The sequence below is a fragment of the Orcinus orca genome, chromosome 3 (genome assembly GCF_937001465.1).
Source record: "Orcinus orca chromosome 3, mOrcOrc1.1, whole genome shotgun sequence".
Lineage (NCBI taxonomy): Eukaryota > Metazoa > Chordata > Mammalia > Artiodactyla > Delphinidae > Orcinus > Orcinus orca.
Window position 1 is genome coordinate 114,644,794 of NC_064561.1, and position 17,420 is coordinate 114,662,213.

At 39.2% G+C, this 17,420-nt stretch overlaps 1 protein-coding gene across 22 annotated transcripts in view; it reads left to right on the plus strand.

The window, feature by feature from the left end:
* MEF2C (myocyte enhancer factor 2C) overlaps positions 1-17,420 on the plus strand; it is a 169,490-nt gene that overhangs the window by 120,646 nt on the left and 31,424 nt on the right. For 18 of the 22 annotated variants that reach the window (XM_033401462.2, XM_049708305.1, XM_049708304.1 and 15 more), the window contains exons 4-5: positions 5,565-5,708; positions 15,574-15,760. In XM_033401462.2, coding sequence (XP_033257353.1) covers positions 5,565-5,708; positions 15,574-15,760 — 331 coding nt within the window. Of the gene's footprint in view, positions 1-5,564; positions 5,709-5,768; positions 5,907-15,573; positions 15,761-17,420 lie in introns of all 22 variants that reach the window. The other 4 variants (XM_049708307.1, XM_049708306.1, XM_033401535.2 and 1 more) reach the window with 2 other exon arrangements.

A 17,420-nucleotide genomic window follows, 5' to 3' on the forward strand; every position in this document is an offset into this window, starting at 1 on the left:
TTTCTTTAGGTCTATACATTAAAAGTCTTCAATCAGTCTTTTATTTCCAGTATTTAAAGATGAAAAATTATTCAGTGAAAAAAATTTCAAGTCCAATTTGAAGATTGTCTTTTGAGGAAAGGAACAAAAACAAAACAGTGACACTCTCCAGCTCTCCCCAGCCTTACCCGAGTAGGAGTTAATATCTGGTTAGAATGAACATTAATAACCTAGAGAAATGTAGTGTTGTTAAGGTTTATGTTTTTGATTTCTTATGAAAATTTTCACCACAAATGGATAATTTAGGATAATATTTAATTTTTGCATACTCTATGCTAGCTATGATTTGCTTGTCTAATTAAAGTCTACCTACTGATTTACTAAATTCACAATATTTTAATGTGCCTTTTCATTTCTATATTAAGAACAAAGAAGAACGATGGAACAAGGAAAGAATATAGACAATGCTTACAGTTTTGATTATGAAAACTTGTGGAGGAATTTCTTGGCCCCTGATCTTCCCCCAGCCTAAGTAATCTGTGCTAGAAATCACCAAAAAACATACAAAATTATAGGTCAGGTCAGAGCTTTTAGTTTGAATTTGTATTGCCTGCTTCTCTACAGATACACAAAACAGTGTCTGGTATATAGTAGGTTCTCGGTAATAATTTGCTGAATGTGTTTTAAATGAAGTAAGTCATTGAGCACAGTCCTTAGGGTGGCAGCCACTCCACAGATACTGAAGGGCCTGGAAGGAGCAGTGTTGTGAGTGTCATACCAGGGTGGGAGGGTATTTGTGAAATGCACTTAGAAAGTTCAGTGAAGGGCAGTCTCCATTTCAACTGCACCTCCTGTGCCTGTGTGGATTCACTGCTTCTAAAGATTATTCAGCTTGTGAAGAGCAGACACTTATCTTCATAAAGCTGTGATAGACAAGCACAAAAATGATTTAATATCAGAGAAAGGAAGTCATTTTTCCTAAGTTGATGTCTTTTTTTTCTTGGCTTTTGTGTGAACAGGACATTCACTCAACTTATAATAACAGTTCCTGCATGTGTTCTTGATACATCAGCCCTTTGAAGGGTGATGCTAGCTGTGCAAGAAAGGGTGATTATTTGAATTTTAACAAAAATTAGTAAGAGTATTTTGGGTTTTTTCACAAGGGGATTTGAAATTTCCGCTGTGAAATGGGGAGGCACAGAAAAAGGAAGATGATGGAAATAATATATTCTTGAGAACTAAGACTGCAGACATGGAAATAAATTGAATGATTGGAAGCTTTTAATCTGTGATGGTGGGTCTCTGAAAGAAGCTAAATTTTATTTAAATAGCATCAACATAAAATATTATAGTCTTCATACATTGAAAAAGGCCAATAACTAGATATTTCTTTTCTACTAACAAGAAATAAATTAGGAAGGGGAAGCCAGTTTTAACCACTGTATACAGAAGGGATTTTCTAGTTGATAACATAATGTCTAAGACAAGATATGAGAGCTCCATGTGGCATTCTTTTTCATTTATATTCCTTTTAGTAATGAAATAGAATCTGTTCCCTACATGTATTTCATTAGAATTTTTGAGGCACCTGTCACCTATCTTTGTCAGTTTATATGTATTTCAAGTTTTCCCAATGAACAAATGTAATAGTGCAGTGTCCATATGTCCACATGTCTGGGAGGGGAGATTCCACGTGGTTTTTGGATTACCTGTCTGCACTCCTTTTCCCATTTATTGTTTGGAGTATGTCACCTTCTGTCAATCTAATTACTTCTCTCAGAAAAGCCTGTTCTCAGCTCACTGCATGACAGTCTCTGCCTTGTGAAAACATCCCAGAAGCCTCTGCAGTCAATGATCTACCCCACAAGTGTCACTCTCACATGGAATGCTGACTCCAGATTTACAGAGTTCTCTGAGGGAAGAGTTTCTTTAGATATGAAGCAAGGGAAGTTGGTGGTTTCAGTAGATGTCTTGCCTTATCTTGACATACAGAATAAATCTCTCAAAACATAGTCAGCTGAGAGACGCCTAAAATATATACATCCAGGACTTCTAGCCCCTGTGAAAGAATAATGATTTAAGTGCCTACATTACCTGACCAGTAACATTTATAAAAGATCAGAGAATCTTTCAAAGGCCAGTGACAGAGATTTTGATTTTACTAGAAAAAGGCCGTAGGGAATAATGCTTATTTATCCATTTAGTAATCCCTTTAGTTAATATCAGCTATTTATTACTGTGATAAAGACAGACTTGGCTGAATCTAATACTGATTCTTTTGTCATAATTAAACAGCTGTAGATTTTTAATATAATAAAGATAAGATTAGTCTTATGGTTCCACATTCAAGCTATGGTAAAGTTTGTGCCATTACTTCCATTTTCAGAGCTTTATAATTCCACTGTAATAATCTGTACTTAGCAGAAATGTGTTCTACAAGCTCTCAGCTGAGAGTAATATTTTTGAACAGTTTTTTCAATGTTCTGGTTATGTGATTATGGGAATTTAGAGCTCAATATGCTCTTGGGTTTTGTGTTTGTATTTCTCAAAATGCTCCTCTTTTAAATAACACAATATAACTTGAAATAAGACTATAAGTGCCTTTAAATGGTAGAGATATTTCATTACTTAAATAGTGGTGATATTCATTGTAGGATGATGTAGTCAGATATGAGAAGAATTTACTGGGAGAAAATGAGCCACTGTTTCCCTCTTATTCCCATCACTGAGATTTCCTTTGTGACCTCATGCCACTTGCTTTGTTTATGTAATAGTTTATATAAGTCTTTAGGTATAAAGGAGCTATCGATCTAATTCATTTTTTAACCTATAAACTGAGAAATGTTTTATTGAACAACAAGCATTCCCACTTGGTCTAAAACTTGACATCTAAGAACTATCAACATTTTAGCCATATTTTTATACTTACAATTTTCCCACACCCTAATTTTTTTTTCAATTCTACCTAATTTATTTCAGTGTTCAGTCCACCGCTGTAGTTACATATGCGTGGGAGAGGTCTATTCCACATCTCTCACTTTGCACTTCACAAGTGTGGGAAAGCCTAGGCAGGGGCAAGGTGACCACACAGTGGCCTGGCAGGAGGCGGGAGCCTTGGGCCGTTGTGCTGGGCCATGCTGGCCTGAGACCCAGCATAAGGTTTCCTGAAATCTTCATGGAAGATTTGTGAGAGATAATGAGTTAATATTTGTGGAGCTCTTTCAATAAAGTATAATTGATGTTTGAATTTTTATAAACCACACACAATATCTAGCCCTGAAAGCTTTGTAAGAATATTTAGCACACATGTACGTGCCAGATGGATTGTAATGACAGTTGATAGACCTCTCCTAACCCTTGCGTTCTGTTGTCAAAAATCTGCACATCAAAACAACTATAGTTTTCACAAGAAGATTTATTGGATAAAAGATTCGGGTGCACATTGAAAAATCTACTGTCTAGATAAGACTGTAAATTAATGTTATACCAGATAAGACCTTAAATGAGGGGTTTATATAAGAATATTCTTAACATGCCCTAGAGAAATATCAGTAGATAAATTCTGAAAACATATCAGATAATACGTTCTTGATCTTACATATTTTTTTCTGCATAAGTGAATTTTTATGAAGAATTCATGGAGTATGATGCAAGACACTCAGAAATTATTCTTAAAAGCTCAAGGATATGTGGAGATCAAAGCAGAACCACATCATAATACAAATAGTCATCACCCGGAAGAATGCTTTTGTGATTGAGATAATGCTAACAAAAGAGTTTAAAATATAGGAAATTAAGTTAGCAAATAAAATTGTTATTCTAACGTATTGTGACATCCTCTATAGTATTATTGTAGGAACCCTCTAGGAGTACTTATTCTGGGTGAAAAATGATAGCTGTAGATCCATGATAGGGGGCCAGGTGGCCCCACCAGTTATAAATTCCCCAAGATTGTAAATGTATATTTTATCGCCGTGTGTCAAAATATTCATTTTAATATTCAAACATTGTACCACATAATAAGCTGTAACCATATGTTTATTTGTTATATTATATCACTGTAACATTAATAAATATTTACAGAGCCACAGTGTATCATAGACATAGTCAAAATGGTCTCAGTTTGATTTGAACTGAAAATCTTTAGTGCCTCAGAAACGAATTTTTAGAATGTTACATTTGTTACACATCAATAAGAGCCAAGGAGTTTAAATTTTTAAGACTGACACCCCCTTTTTAACTCATGCCGTTTTATTTGTTTTCCCCAATTGCGTGAATTAAAAATGGAGTGTTATCTCAGCTTTGAGGTCTTAGCTTGATGTCACAGCTCTTGCTTTATTTGTACGTGATTTCGGTCTTTAATAAAGATGAGCTCTGCTGAACTTTGCATTGATAAGAGACGCTTAGGTACACAGCTCTTTATAGACGATTTGGTAGTACCAGGAAAATTCAGAAATGTTGCTAGTCTATTAAAAGTTCACATGGCAAGCTGTGTGATTGATTAATCAGAAGTTTTATAATTTCTAAAAACGTAACTATCTCTGTAAATAGGATCGTGTCCAACTAAGTTGACAACCATCAATTTTAAAAAGAAGAAAAACAGAAAGGCAAACTCCTGACTCATACTTTTCCTGTTACAGTGTTATACATGAGTATTTATCCTTCTGTGACAGCTGAAACTAGACCAAGACATACATTCAGGAGACAGGAGGTTCGGGAAGAGGCACTGACTTTTCACTTTCATGTGTCAGGAGGCAGTCTCAGGGTGACCCTCCTCAGCTGCAGCCAGGAGGAACTTTTGCTACTTCAGTAGCTACTGACTTGGTTACCTCTCTGCAGTGTTCTTTGGCTTCCTTACTCAGGTCATGATAATGAAGCCCTAAGCTCAGCTCTGTTGCCTTTTCTTTCCAGCCTCTGTTTAGGCAGACAACTTCTCAGTATTATCAATTTCAATACAGGTTTTCACACATATAGAACTCTAACCAGACTAAACAAAGGTGATTCACCTTATGATCACAGGGTCTGAACATTCTTAATGGGTACTTCGTGAGAATGTGAGCTGGGTTCTCCTACCACCTTTTGCGGTCAAGTGCACACCCAAAGGGGTGGCAGGACACTTCTAGTGCCAACCATTATGTTAAACTCAAACTAAGGATCTGTTGCCACTATTTCTGCTTTTGTCATGATCACGTTTTCTGAAATCATTGCGTAATGTCCTAACTTCTAATTTTTCTGTGGGAAAATAGTGTTGCAATTTGCCCCCTTATTTGTATTCTGTGATCATCTGTCACTAGATGTTTGGAGCACATATGAATTCCAGATCATGAAACTTCAATCCTCATACCATCTTTGTTCGTTGAATTTGGTTGCAGAAGGAATATTTCCCTTTTACTTTTTTTTTTTTTAAGTAGTAATGAGTGCACTGTCGAAATGACTCATGGTGTCTTTCTACGGTTTTTCTTTACCCTAATGTAATATAGCACATGTAATAACCTAAAATACTGGCAAGCTTGAACGTCTGTGACACCCTGAATGTCTTTTACAGCCTTTGTCTAGGTTTGAACTTTCCAAATTATGTATTTCAGACGTTGAGAAAGAAGGGCCTTAATGGCTGTGACAGCCCAGATCCTGATGCAGACGATTCAGTAGGTCACAGCCCTGAGTCTGAGGACAAGTACAGGAAAATTAACGAAGATATTGATCTAATGATCAGCAGGCAAAGATTGTGTGTAAGTACTCAAAACACCCTTCATTTTTTTTTACTCTTGATATTTCTCTGAACCTGGCAGGCCTTGAACAAGAAAGAAAACAAAGGCTGTGAAAGCCCCGATCCCGACTCCTCTTATGCACTCACCCCACGCACTGAAGAAAAATACAAAAAAATTAATGAAGAATTTGATAATATGATCAAGAGCCATAAAATTCCTGTAAGTACCAAAGGTAGATGGCTGGTCTGCTGATAGCTGCTGCAGTAACATACCTTAACCCTTTCAGTGAGGGCTTTCTCTAAGAGACACTGCCAAGTCAAACCCAGAAAACAGGCATCTCATCCCAAGGGCAGTCGCTTAGAAAGCAGACCCTAAGGGTTGCTGAAATTTTGTCATCTAAAAGATGCGCCATCAAGAAGTGCATTCGGAGGGAGCAAGTTCACAGGAGGAAGAGAAAGATCTGTGTGACACACACTGAATTTACATAATCTCTTAAACACACAGTCCGCACAGATCACCAGGCACTCGTCAGACACTACAGTCTCCTTCTGAGCGAGGATTGACTGGAAGGATGCACGAGTGAAACTGCAGTTCTCTCGTGTAAACTGACACTCATCCCCCAAGTACAAGCTTATTCCTGAATGAAGCTTCAGCCCTCTCCCTAAATATGAAATTCAGCAGCAGCACTGAAGGGTTAAAGCTAATGCTCGCTGCAGAGAAACAGACTGCATGACAACCTAATGGTAAGATTTCAACGTGTTTGTGTGATGGGGTGATTTTAAAGCTTTGTCAGAATATTCGCTTTGCCTATACCAACATTTTCCACGCTTTAACATTTGGCTAAATTTTGTCTTAACCAAGTCAAAAAATTCCTAACAATCAATCATGTGCCTTGCCAGATATTTAAGAGAAATAACTCTGCATGTATTATTTTGTTTGCCCATATGTAGAGGGGGAGAGTACATACCTTTTGTTCTATTCTGTCATCAGTCAAGTGATGTTCATTTTGTGACATAAAGTGATGCAACTCGAGGTTCACATGCTTTCTGAGTAACTTTCTGTTAGTGTCCCAACTGTCATTGTAGACAAGCTCCTCAGTAGATAATTAATCCCTTTCTCAAAAAAGTACATTTTTTGTAAGTTAGGGAAACAGCCTAAACCTGAGGATTGAGAGAGACTGCAGTGAAAACAGGCCTCAATGCAGATATCTGGGGACAAAAGCTCCAGGCCAAATCCACGACGGCACTCACAAGATAAATTAGTGCTTTACACATAGTAGGTGCACAATCAACCTGTCCTGGATTAAATTGAATACTTTAAAACTTATTTATAAAATGTATGCATATTAAACTTCATGTCCTCATAAATATATGTCTGCTTCATTTGTTAAATGAAATACTGTCAACAGGAAATCTTTTATTGAATCAGAATTATTAATACACTGTATCATGAAGGAAAGCTAACTGCTGTGAATTCTTAAAGGTTTTCATAAAACCGAGTACTACATACAGCATTTCCACAGTGGGCACTTGGTCAAATGAAACATTTCCTATCAGATGCAGCAATGCATACTTGTTATACCCAGAATTCTTTTTTTTTTTTTTTTTTTTTTTTTGTGCTACGCGGGCCTCTCACTGCCATGGCCTCTCCCATGGCGGAGCACAGGCTCCGGACGCGCAGTCCCAGAGGCCACGGCCCATGGGCCCAGCTGCTCCGCGGCATGCGGGACCCTCCCAGACCAGGGCACGAACCGGCATCCCCTGCATCGGCAGGCGGACCCCCAACCACTGCGCCACCAGGGAAGCCCTATACCCAGAATTCTTAAATGAAGTCTATTGGGATTCTATCTTGCCCAGAAGGAGGAAAGAAACAGCTCCTTTGGGCCAATTTTTAGTTCTGATGGCCTGAGTTTCTCCCATGATATAATACACTAGTTTAGAGCTGCCGGGCAGATTTGTGAATGTAAGATGTTAAGGTGAAGCACGTTAGGTGTCTCAGGAGGAATCCCCAGCACAGTGAGGAAAAGGGTGGTGTATGTAAGACTGGTAGTCACTCTCCATGTGTGTGTGGAGCTTAACCCCCAAAGTTCTGGGAGAACGCCCGTGTTTGCACATTGGATCATTTCTCCCATGCTCTAGGGGGAAAGAGGTGTAATGCCTACCTGGATTCCTTCACCATATTTCATCCTGTCGTGTAAAGAGTTCAAAATCAGGATACATGATTTCTTAAGAGGGGCAGTGATGTGCAGCAGGGGATGGAAAACGACATTAGAGTTTCCAGGCAGAGCTGTGAGAAGGAGCCACACAGCTCCAGGCTGTACCTCCCAGTCGTCATTTCTTCAGTAAGTGCTTCAGTCTCCACGATGAAAAGCCCAGTTTTCGCACATTGCTTTCAGTTGCTGGAAGTAAATTTTGTTGAAAGTTTCCACAGCTGCTAAAACATTTACAGCAGGGCAAGGACACTCTGCCCTTTGTACGGAGAGAGTGTCACTACCTCTTTAAAAACATTACAAGACTGTTTTTCTATTTCAAAGACCCAGGTTGAAGAGTTTCCCTTTTAAAATAGAAAAATATAATATTGCAGTCACCTGTCAGTATAATCTAATTTACGCCCTTATTCCTCAATTACATGAAATAATTCATGGATGGTTTGGAATCATGTTGACCAGCATTTCCTCATGTGGGGTTTGCCATGGTTCATGCTGGGCTTCACAGTGAGAAAAAAACAGCTCCATTTGAGGAACCAGGAATTAGGAAATGGGCTGAGGGAAGGAGGGGCAAATGCAGGACTGGTTGAGAGAGACCAGGAGGAAGTGGAAATAGACAGTATGGATGCGTTTTCTTCAAATAATGGGCTGCGAAGAGAGAGAAATAATACTGTAACTAGGATCAAGGAGGGCGTTAAAAGGAAAAGCACTTGAGATGATTTATATGTAGAGGAGGAACGCTTGAAGGAAGGAAAAGATGGGACGTGGAGGTGCAATGGGGATAAAATGGCAAAGCTTCTCAAGGAAGGGAAGGGGGCTGGGATGGGAACGGGAAGGATTTGCAGATGTAGTCAGGGTGGTAGGTGGGAGAGGGAAATTGAGGGGGTGACCACCTAATGACCTCTGTTTTTATACTGAATTCAGCTTCTATAGCTAATGAGATGGGGGAGCAGGGGCTTGGGAGAGAGTGACGTGGGTGTAGATATTGTGAGGAACTGGGGATGGAGCGGGTAGTGAGCCCAGGCCAGAGTCATGGGGCAGCCCGGAGGGGATTTGGATACCAGCACACGGTAGTCACTAGTCATCAGCATTGTGTGCTTCTTTTCTCTGCTAGTTCTCAGCAGCCTGGTAATGGTTGATCAAAAGTTAAGGGTGGGCTTCCCTGGTGGCGCAGTGGTTGGGGGTCCGCCTGCCAATGCAGGGGACGCAGGTTCGTGCCCCGGTCCGGGAGGATCCCACATGCCGCGGAGCGGCTGGGCCCGTGAGCCATGGCCGCTGAGCCTGTGCTCCGTGACGGGAGAGGCCACAACAGCGAGAGGCCCGTGTACCGCAAAAAAAAAAAAAAGTTTAGGGTGTCAGTAGTGGCCCAAAAAAGGGATTCAGTTCAGTCATTCACATTGAATGAAAGAGGGCCTATTAAGTAAAAATATTTTATTAAAAATATTTTATTGGACTTTTCCTTGTGGTAAGTTTGGGAAAATCATGGGGTTTGGATAAGAGTTGATACCTTTCTTGACCACGATGACTCACTTTGGCAACCATGATCAATTTGTTCAGGGATAGAAACTAGAAGCTGTTTAGCTCTCATGCCTATATGAAAAAGCCAGTGCCAGTGTCATGGGTGTGTGACCTGTGCAGTTACGCAGGGCCCTGCTATCCTAGGGCCACACTTGATTAAATCCTCTGCTGTCACCATCTTGAAATTCTTAGTAATTTTTTAACAAGCACCCCACATTTTCATTTTGCCCTGAGCCCTGCAAATTATACAGCCAGTCCTACCTATAGCATTTTAATCACCCCAAATTCCTTCTTCCTTCCTATCTTGAGGGTTCTAAAATTTGAAGCCCGGCCCTGAAATCTTTGCAAGTTTGGAGTTTTTAATGACTTTTTGGCTTTCACTTTTTAGACAAAAATTTTAAAAATTTAGGTGCTTTTAAGTTCCTTAATTTTGAAAAGTCAAGAAGAAAAAGAAAAATGCCAATTTCTAATAGGCATGGGTACATTATTATAGCCTTGGCATTTCCTAAAGCATCTAGAGCTGGTTGGTCTCTTTTATGGATGCAGCCACTTCAGGTCCCACATAAGTTCGAGGGAGAGTAAATGACTTGCCTGCTTAAGTTGCTTTTTATTACACCACCTGGACTGCAGCTGAGATTTCTGATACAAAGGCTGATGTTCTTCCTCATTCCCTGAAACACCTTACTATGGTCGTATTTAAGCTTATAATTTGATTTTTAAATTATTTAGCCAGTTCCTGATACAGATAAAGAAACAAAGCAAAAGATAGAATGCAACAGATGTTACCGTATTTTATGAATTGTGAATTTTTGAAGTATGCTCTGATATCAGAATTATATCTGACTTCTGTTTAGCCAATCACAAGAGAGTTTTACAATAACTCTCATCAAATTGTTTACAGTCCAGAATTCTGGAAACTGAGTAACTCTTGGGGATGATGGTCAGAGGAAGAAAGGAGTAGAGAGACTTTCACTAAATTGGTTAGTAGACTGGTTCAGAATTTATTAAATGATTATGAATCATCCTGTTTATTTTGGATGTGGACATAAGCATGGGGGAGGAGGGAGGTATTGGCTTTGCTCTCTACTGAGACACAATCGATATTCTGTAGAATATTCAGGGGAGAAGTAGTTTTACAGCAGATCCTTAGGTTCCCAGGTAAACATTTATAAGTAGTAATAGTGAATATGGATTAAAACATTTGTAACCAAATCTGAGTAAATATGAATGATAGGAGTCTTTAGGGTGTATTTTTCCCCAAGTCCTCCATCACACCCTGGCATCAGTGGGCATAAGCATGCACCCCAACGTGGACGTTCAGCCATGTTCCGTGAGAATCCAATTAATTCATTATGTTTGTGGTTCATAAATAATAAGCTACTAATATGCAGCCCATACTCACCTCACAGTATAATTTCTGACTGAAATATTTTATTTCTATCCAAAAACATATACTGTGTTGCATGGTGATTTAGTAGCAAAACCAATAGGCTCAGTCACTAGTTAGATGACCTTGGGCCACTTACTTAATCTCACCAATTTAAAAAGGAAGGATTATATTTATAGTGAAGGGATGTTGAAATGGTTGAGTCTTATCATGTATGTGAATTATAGTATAGTGTCTGCTCAGAAAATAGTATACAGTAAGTTGTAAGCTTGTACTTTTTTATGTTAATATAGTATCTTCCTAAACATTCTTCTTTGAATAAAAATATTCAATTAATATAATAAGAAGTAGACTAGGGTATGTATTACTTCATAGCAAAAGACCTTTAGCACCTTGACGAAAGGGAACGTTATTTGACCAACACCTTAACTGATCTTGTAAAAAGAGGGAAAGAAGAGAGAGGGAAAGAGATCAGGAGATGCGGGGAGCAGGGGCAGGATTAAGTAGAGTAGTCAGGGTGGGCTTCCTTGTAAAGAACAGATGTTTTTAAAATTTATTCAAGTATAGTTGATTTACAATGTTGTATTAATTTCTGCTGTACAGCAAAGTGATTCAGTTATACCTATATTCTTTTTCATATTCTTTTCCATTATGGTTTATCACAGGATATTGAGTATAGTCCCCTATGTTATCCAGTAGGACCACGTTGTTTAAACATCCTATATGTAATAGTTTGCATCTGCTAATCCCAAACTCCCAATCCTTCCCTCCCACCACTCCCTCCACTCCCCACAGCCCCACCGCCCCCCAGCCCCCACCCCCCACCCCACCCCCCGGCAACCACAAGTCTGTTCTTTATGGAAAAGACCAGATTTTGAAGGAAGGAAGTGATGGGAGTTAGCCAGAGAAATGAGACAGGAATGAGGCAGGCAGGGAGGAAGAGGATGATAGGAAATCAGTAATGGAGCCTGGCAAAAACTGAAATTTATAGGGCCTTCTGGAACATTGGAAGAAGTTGGGCTTTACTCCAACTAAGATGGGAGCTCTCGCAGGGTTTAGAATAGAGAAGTGCCATCATCTGACTTATGCTTTTAAGGGATCTGTTTGCAAAGTTGAAAATAGAAAGGAGGGCAAGGATAGAAGCGGGTGACCATTAGGAAGTGACTGCAGTGATTAAGGCAAGAGATGATGGTGCTACAACCAGCCATTAGAAGGTGAGAGGTGGTTGGAGACTATATGGAAGTTAAGCCAGTAGGATTTCCTGGTAGACTGGATGTGGGGAGTGGGAGAAAGAGAAGATTCTGGGATGACTCCAAGGATTTTATTGTGTGCAAACAAAAGCATTGAGCTGTCATCAGCTGGAGATGGGGAGAGTTACATTGGAGCTAGTTTTGAGATGTCTATCAGACATTTACGTAGAAATATTGAGGGTATAGCTGGATATGCAAGGCTGGAGTCAGGAGAGAGATCTGAGCTAGAGATAGAAAAAGGGCTGTGGTACTGTTACATTCAGAGAGCAAGGAGAAGAGGAAGAACCGGCAGCGAAGACTGAGAAGGAGCAGCTATCAAGATAGAGCGAGGGCTTCCCTGGTGGCGCAGTGGTTGAGGGTCCACCTGCCGCTGCAGGGGACACAGTTTCGTGTCCCGGTCTGGGAGGATCCCACATGCCGCGGAGCGGCTGGGCCCGTGAGCCACAGCCGCTGAGCCTGAGCGTCCGGAGCCTGTGCTCTGCAACAGGAGAGGCCACAACAGTGAGAGGCCCGCGTACCGCAAAAATAAAAAAAAAAAAAAAGATAGGAGGGAAAGTTCAGGGCCATGGAAAGGGTGGAAGTTTATCAAGGAGTGACCATCTGTGTCCCAGTTGAGGACTGAGAAGTTACCATTGGATTTAGCAACCTGAAGGTTATTCACGACTATGACATGAGCATTTTCAGTGAAGTGGTGAGGAAAAATTTTTAATGGAGTGAGTTAAGAGAAAGCAGTGTGCTGTATTTACAACAAAAGTCACAAGAGCAGCATTGTCATGGATGACATGATTTTCCAAAGTAGTGAATAATTTTTAATAAAGTCCCATACCAAACAGAGTGAAACATTCCCTCACCACACACAGTAACTGCATTTCTGGGAATTTCAGTGTTTAATAAAATCTGCATTTCGGTGTATTAAAAATACCCTGTGTCTGCAGAACAAAGTTAGTTCTGACTCAGATCATTATTAAATAGGTTTTTCACCCACATGAATGTCCAGTGGGACATTTGAAAGTTGGATGGGGTAAGAGACAATTCTTTGTTGTGTAGAACTGTCCCACGTGTAATAGAATATACGGCATACCTACCCACCAGGAAAATACCAGCCATGCCCCCCAATCATTGTGACACCCACAGATTTCCAAAATGCTCCCTAAGGAGATAGTTCACCTGTATAGAGCACCACTATTCTAGATCTGGAGAGTTACTATTACGGGTCCAGTGGGAAACAGATGGCAAACTCAAAAGGGTAATTGAAGAGAGTTTAATAAAGGGACTATTTACAGATGGGTAGAGATCAGGGAAACTCGAGAAATAGTGAAGTACATTAGGGCTTACAACCTAGAAGCTATTACCACATCTAGGTCTGAAGGTGCAAGAGGAGGAAGAAGTTACCGGAGCACAGTTAGATCTATGTCTGTAGGAGAGAGGCCCCAAAAGGGGCGTGACCTTCACTAGGGGAATGCAGCCTCTGCCATCCTGTGGCCCAGCAAGAGGGATGCTACAGTACAAGACAACCCTGACCTCTCTCCTCCTACTCTCTGTACTTCTGACGGTGCCTCCACTGGCCCAACCAAAGCCAGAGGGCCAGGGTAATCTGGTGGATACAGTCTGGAGCATCAGCCTTCTGGACCAGAGCAGTGAAGAGGGTGGAGGGGCAAATGGTGAAAACCTAGAAGGCTACTTCGTTTTCTTAGGTGTACTAGAGTAATTCTTTTTTTTCTTTTTGCGGTACGCGGGCCTCTCACTGTTGTGGCCTCTCCCGTTGCGGAGCACAGGCTCCGGATGTGCAGGCTCAGCGGCCATGGCTCACGGGCCCAGCTGCTCCGCGGCATGTGGGATCTTCCCGGACTGGGGCACGAACCCATGTCCCCTGCATCGGCAGGCGGGCTCTCAACCACTGAGCCACCAGGGAAGCCCTAGAGTAATTCTTATTGGGCCTTTTAATAAAGGAATGCAATATTTTATTGACTGTATAGACATTTATTTTACAGCATACACTAATATTTTTTGTTGTTTAAAGACTCTGGGAATTGGATATATTCATTCTTTGATGTCTTATCAAACATTCATATTCGATTATATCATGGTGTTTATCCAAAATTGTTTTTGTTACCCTGTTTACAACAGATAAAGCCTAATAAAAAAAATGACTATGTTAACATAACACTTGAACATTTTTATTTCCCTCTAAAAAATGAAGAATCAAAGACATGTAAAAGAAAAGAGTTATGACACGTTTGTTCTTGTCAGTATCGCCATGTCCAGATCAGGGAAGAAAAGGCAAATAGGAAAAATAAAGAAAAAGGGAGCAGAAGCATAGAAAGAGGACAGTATTGTAATTATCACCAGGATAAACAAAGAACTATTGCAGAGCACAACGTATGATGCAGGCCAGCCAATGAACCAGGAAAAACAAAACAAAACTTGATGTTAGGATTACAGAAAAAAATAGTAAAAAAAGAAAACTTTGAGCCATATGCACTTATGTATTTAAATTTGTACAGTGGCTTATTAGAGACTCCCTGAGGGAATGTTCTATATAAACCCTAGTATACATATTAGATTCACACACATACACATACATATATCCATTTTATATTAAGAATGCTGTATGCTCTGACATCATGAGTCCTCTGGCAATATATGGAAACAGTATTTTCATTTATAATGTTACAAACGAAGAAAAAGAGGGAGGGAATTACAACTATGATTATCTAGCTAATGCAAGCAGAAAAATAAGCATGTTTGGATTAAATTGCCAAAATAATACCAAAAAATCAATGATTGGGACTTGAATTACTCTAACTAGACATCCACAAAGCCTCAGTTCACTAAATGCTTGCAGCTCTCTCATTGAAGATATAGGTCTTGCCATTTGTTAGTGTCAGTATATCCCAAAATGTGAAGTGTAACATACATTCTGAACTATCAGGTTAAAATATGAATTATTGAATGATACATGCTCTGTTGAATCCTATATCGTAAAATGTCTATTATCTTTAGAGTTAACTTTCAAAAGACAGACTTTTAAAAATAATAATTAAAGTATATGTGCTATTCACACGCCTGGAGATGATTTTATATCATTAAACTTCTGCATAAATATGCTTCAATAAGCAATTAAACCAAAGGCTCCAGTTTGCATTTTAATCCTTTTTCTCTGTGAAGTCTTCACAATCATATACCTTTGATCTTGCAGTCATTTCTGGCACCAGATTCAGATATCACAGATGAACAATCACTACTTAATAGACCGGAATTCAAAGACAACGGAGACTAATGAAATGGGGCTTTGTTTGAAACAAAAGTGAAACGTTTTCTAATAGTTGCAAAGAAGGCATTCTAAGCACATTAAAGAAATCAATTTAGGATCCGCACATCCTGAGACCTCTTCTTAATGGTCTTCTAGACACCAAGCAGTTTGGAATTTGAAATTTTTCTTAGAAAAGTAAAAGCTGTCTGTACTTGGAGGGCTCTGTTTCTGTTCATTTCGTTTACCCGTGGGTTTTTTTCCTGCTCCTACAGGCTGTTCCACCTCCCAACTTTGAGATGCCAGTCTCCATCCCAGTGTCCAGCCACAACAGTTTGGTATACAGCAACCCCGTCAGCTCACTGGGGAACCCCAACCTTTTGCCACTGGCCCACCCTTCTCTGCAGAGGAATAGTATGTCTCCTGGTGTAACACATCGACCACCGAGTGCGGGTAACACAGGTATGTTCTCATAAGAACGCAATGGTAACAAACCATTGGAAGGAGCCACCCTTGGCAAAAAAAGGCTATCTTACCTACAAGATGTTGCGTTTTCCAGTTTTCCATGTCCTATGTCCCTTCATTGCTTAATAACCATCCCCAGCTAGGTCTTCCACATGATAAAACCTAACTCAGAATATCTTTCAGAATGTTTCATAATCTGCAGTTTATCTGTTGAGCCTATCTGTCACCAATCTCCTCATTTGGCTATATTTTAACCACATACTTTCTCAAACAGAACATCAAATATCCTGTTTCCATGCTTTTGCTTCTCCTCTTCTCCTGCCTAAAATGCCCTTTTCCCTCTTCCTCCTAGCCAGATATCACCTCTTCTGTGAAACCTTCCCCTGTGTCCTCTGATAGCATTTATCTCAGTTATTTATTATTTTGGTTGATATTTATTTATTTATACAGTAACATAGCACAAAAGGATTTAAGGCAGAGAAAGAAATGTGATAGGATAGCATAATTTATAAGAACAGTGAATTAAAAACAAAACTAAGTCAGTAGTTAAGAGCACATCACAAGGACGTATACACCTGCCACAAATGTGTGTCTGCACTTCTAGGAGACGCTTACCGTTATACAATTCATAGTGTCCCAGAGAAAAATCATCGCTCAGGAAAAGTTCGACCATTTTTAGTACTCAGATCAAACGATACACAATATGATGTACTGTATTGAGTATGTGTCCATTTCCCCACTGAACTTACAGAACCTTGAAGGGAAGAATGTCCTCTTGATTTGTCAGACTCACCATAAGAACTAAATAAATGTGAGTTGAATATAACTAAACAATTCCTTCATATTTCTAAAATAAGCACCAAAAAGTCATTGTATTTCTAAATCACACACAGCAAATCATTATATATTTACATTTTATTTCTTTAAAAGCACTTAATAGGAAAGTTTTAATGTCTTAGACACACTTTTTATTAAAAACGATTTATTCGCAGAATTTTTCCTTTAGAATATTTGACTATCTGCCTTCTAATTAGAATTAAACATGTGTTACTTTTTTAGTACAGAAACTTCATGTGGAGAATACAATCAAAATCAGCCACATTAAAAAAAACGACAAATCTTGAATCTGAGAGATGTGTATAAACAACTTATGCTATTCTTTCTACTTCTGAATATGCTGAAATTTTTCATAAGCGTTTTCAATAACCATATGTATTCCTTTCAGATCATACTCAAATGCTATTGAATCTTCTATTTGATGAACTCATGCTCATTTGTTTTTAAAAATCTCGTTTATTTCCAAAATATTTATTTGATTGGAAATAATAAACATTTTCCTAAAATGTAATGAACAGTTTCTTCTAATTCCAAACCCAGAACCAAATAATAATTATAGCAATTAGAGAATAATCTAGCTGATATTCTGTTCTTTTGGCTAAATTTTGTTCCTTAAGAAGTAAAAATAATTATTATATTCAGTATCTTTTTGAAACATCCCAACTCTCATAAATAAACACTGCCAAATTTTAACCTACTTTCTTAAGCTAACAGTGAATAAACATATGTTTCTAAATTTGTAGTCAGTAAAACCTGTTTTATTGTGTTAGTAAGTAAAATCCGGATAGTAAATGAGATCATTCACTGTTAGAAGATTCAT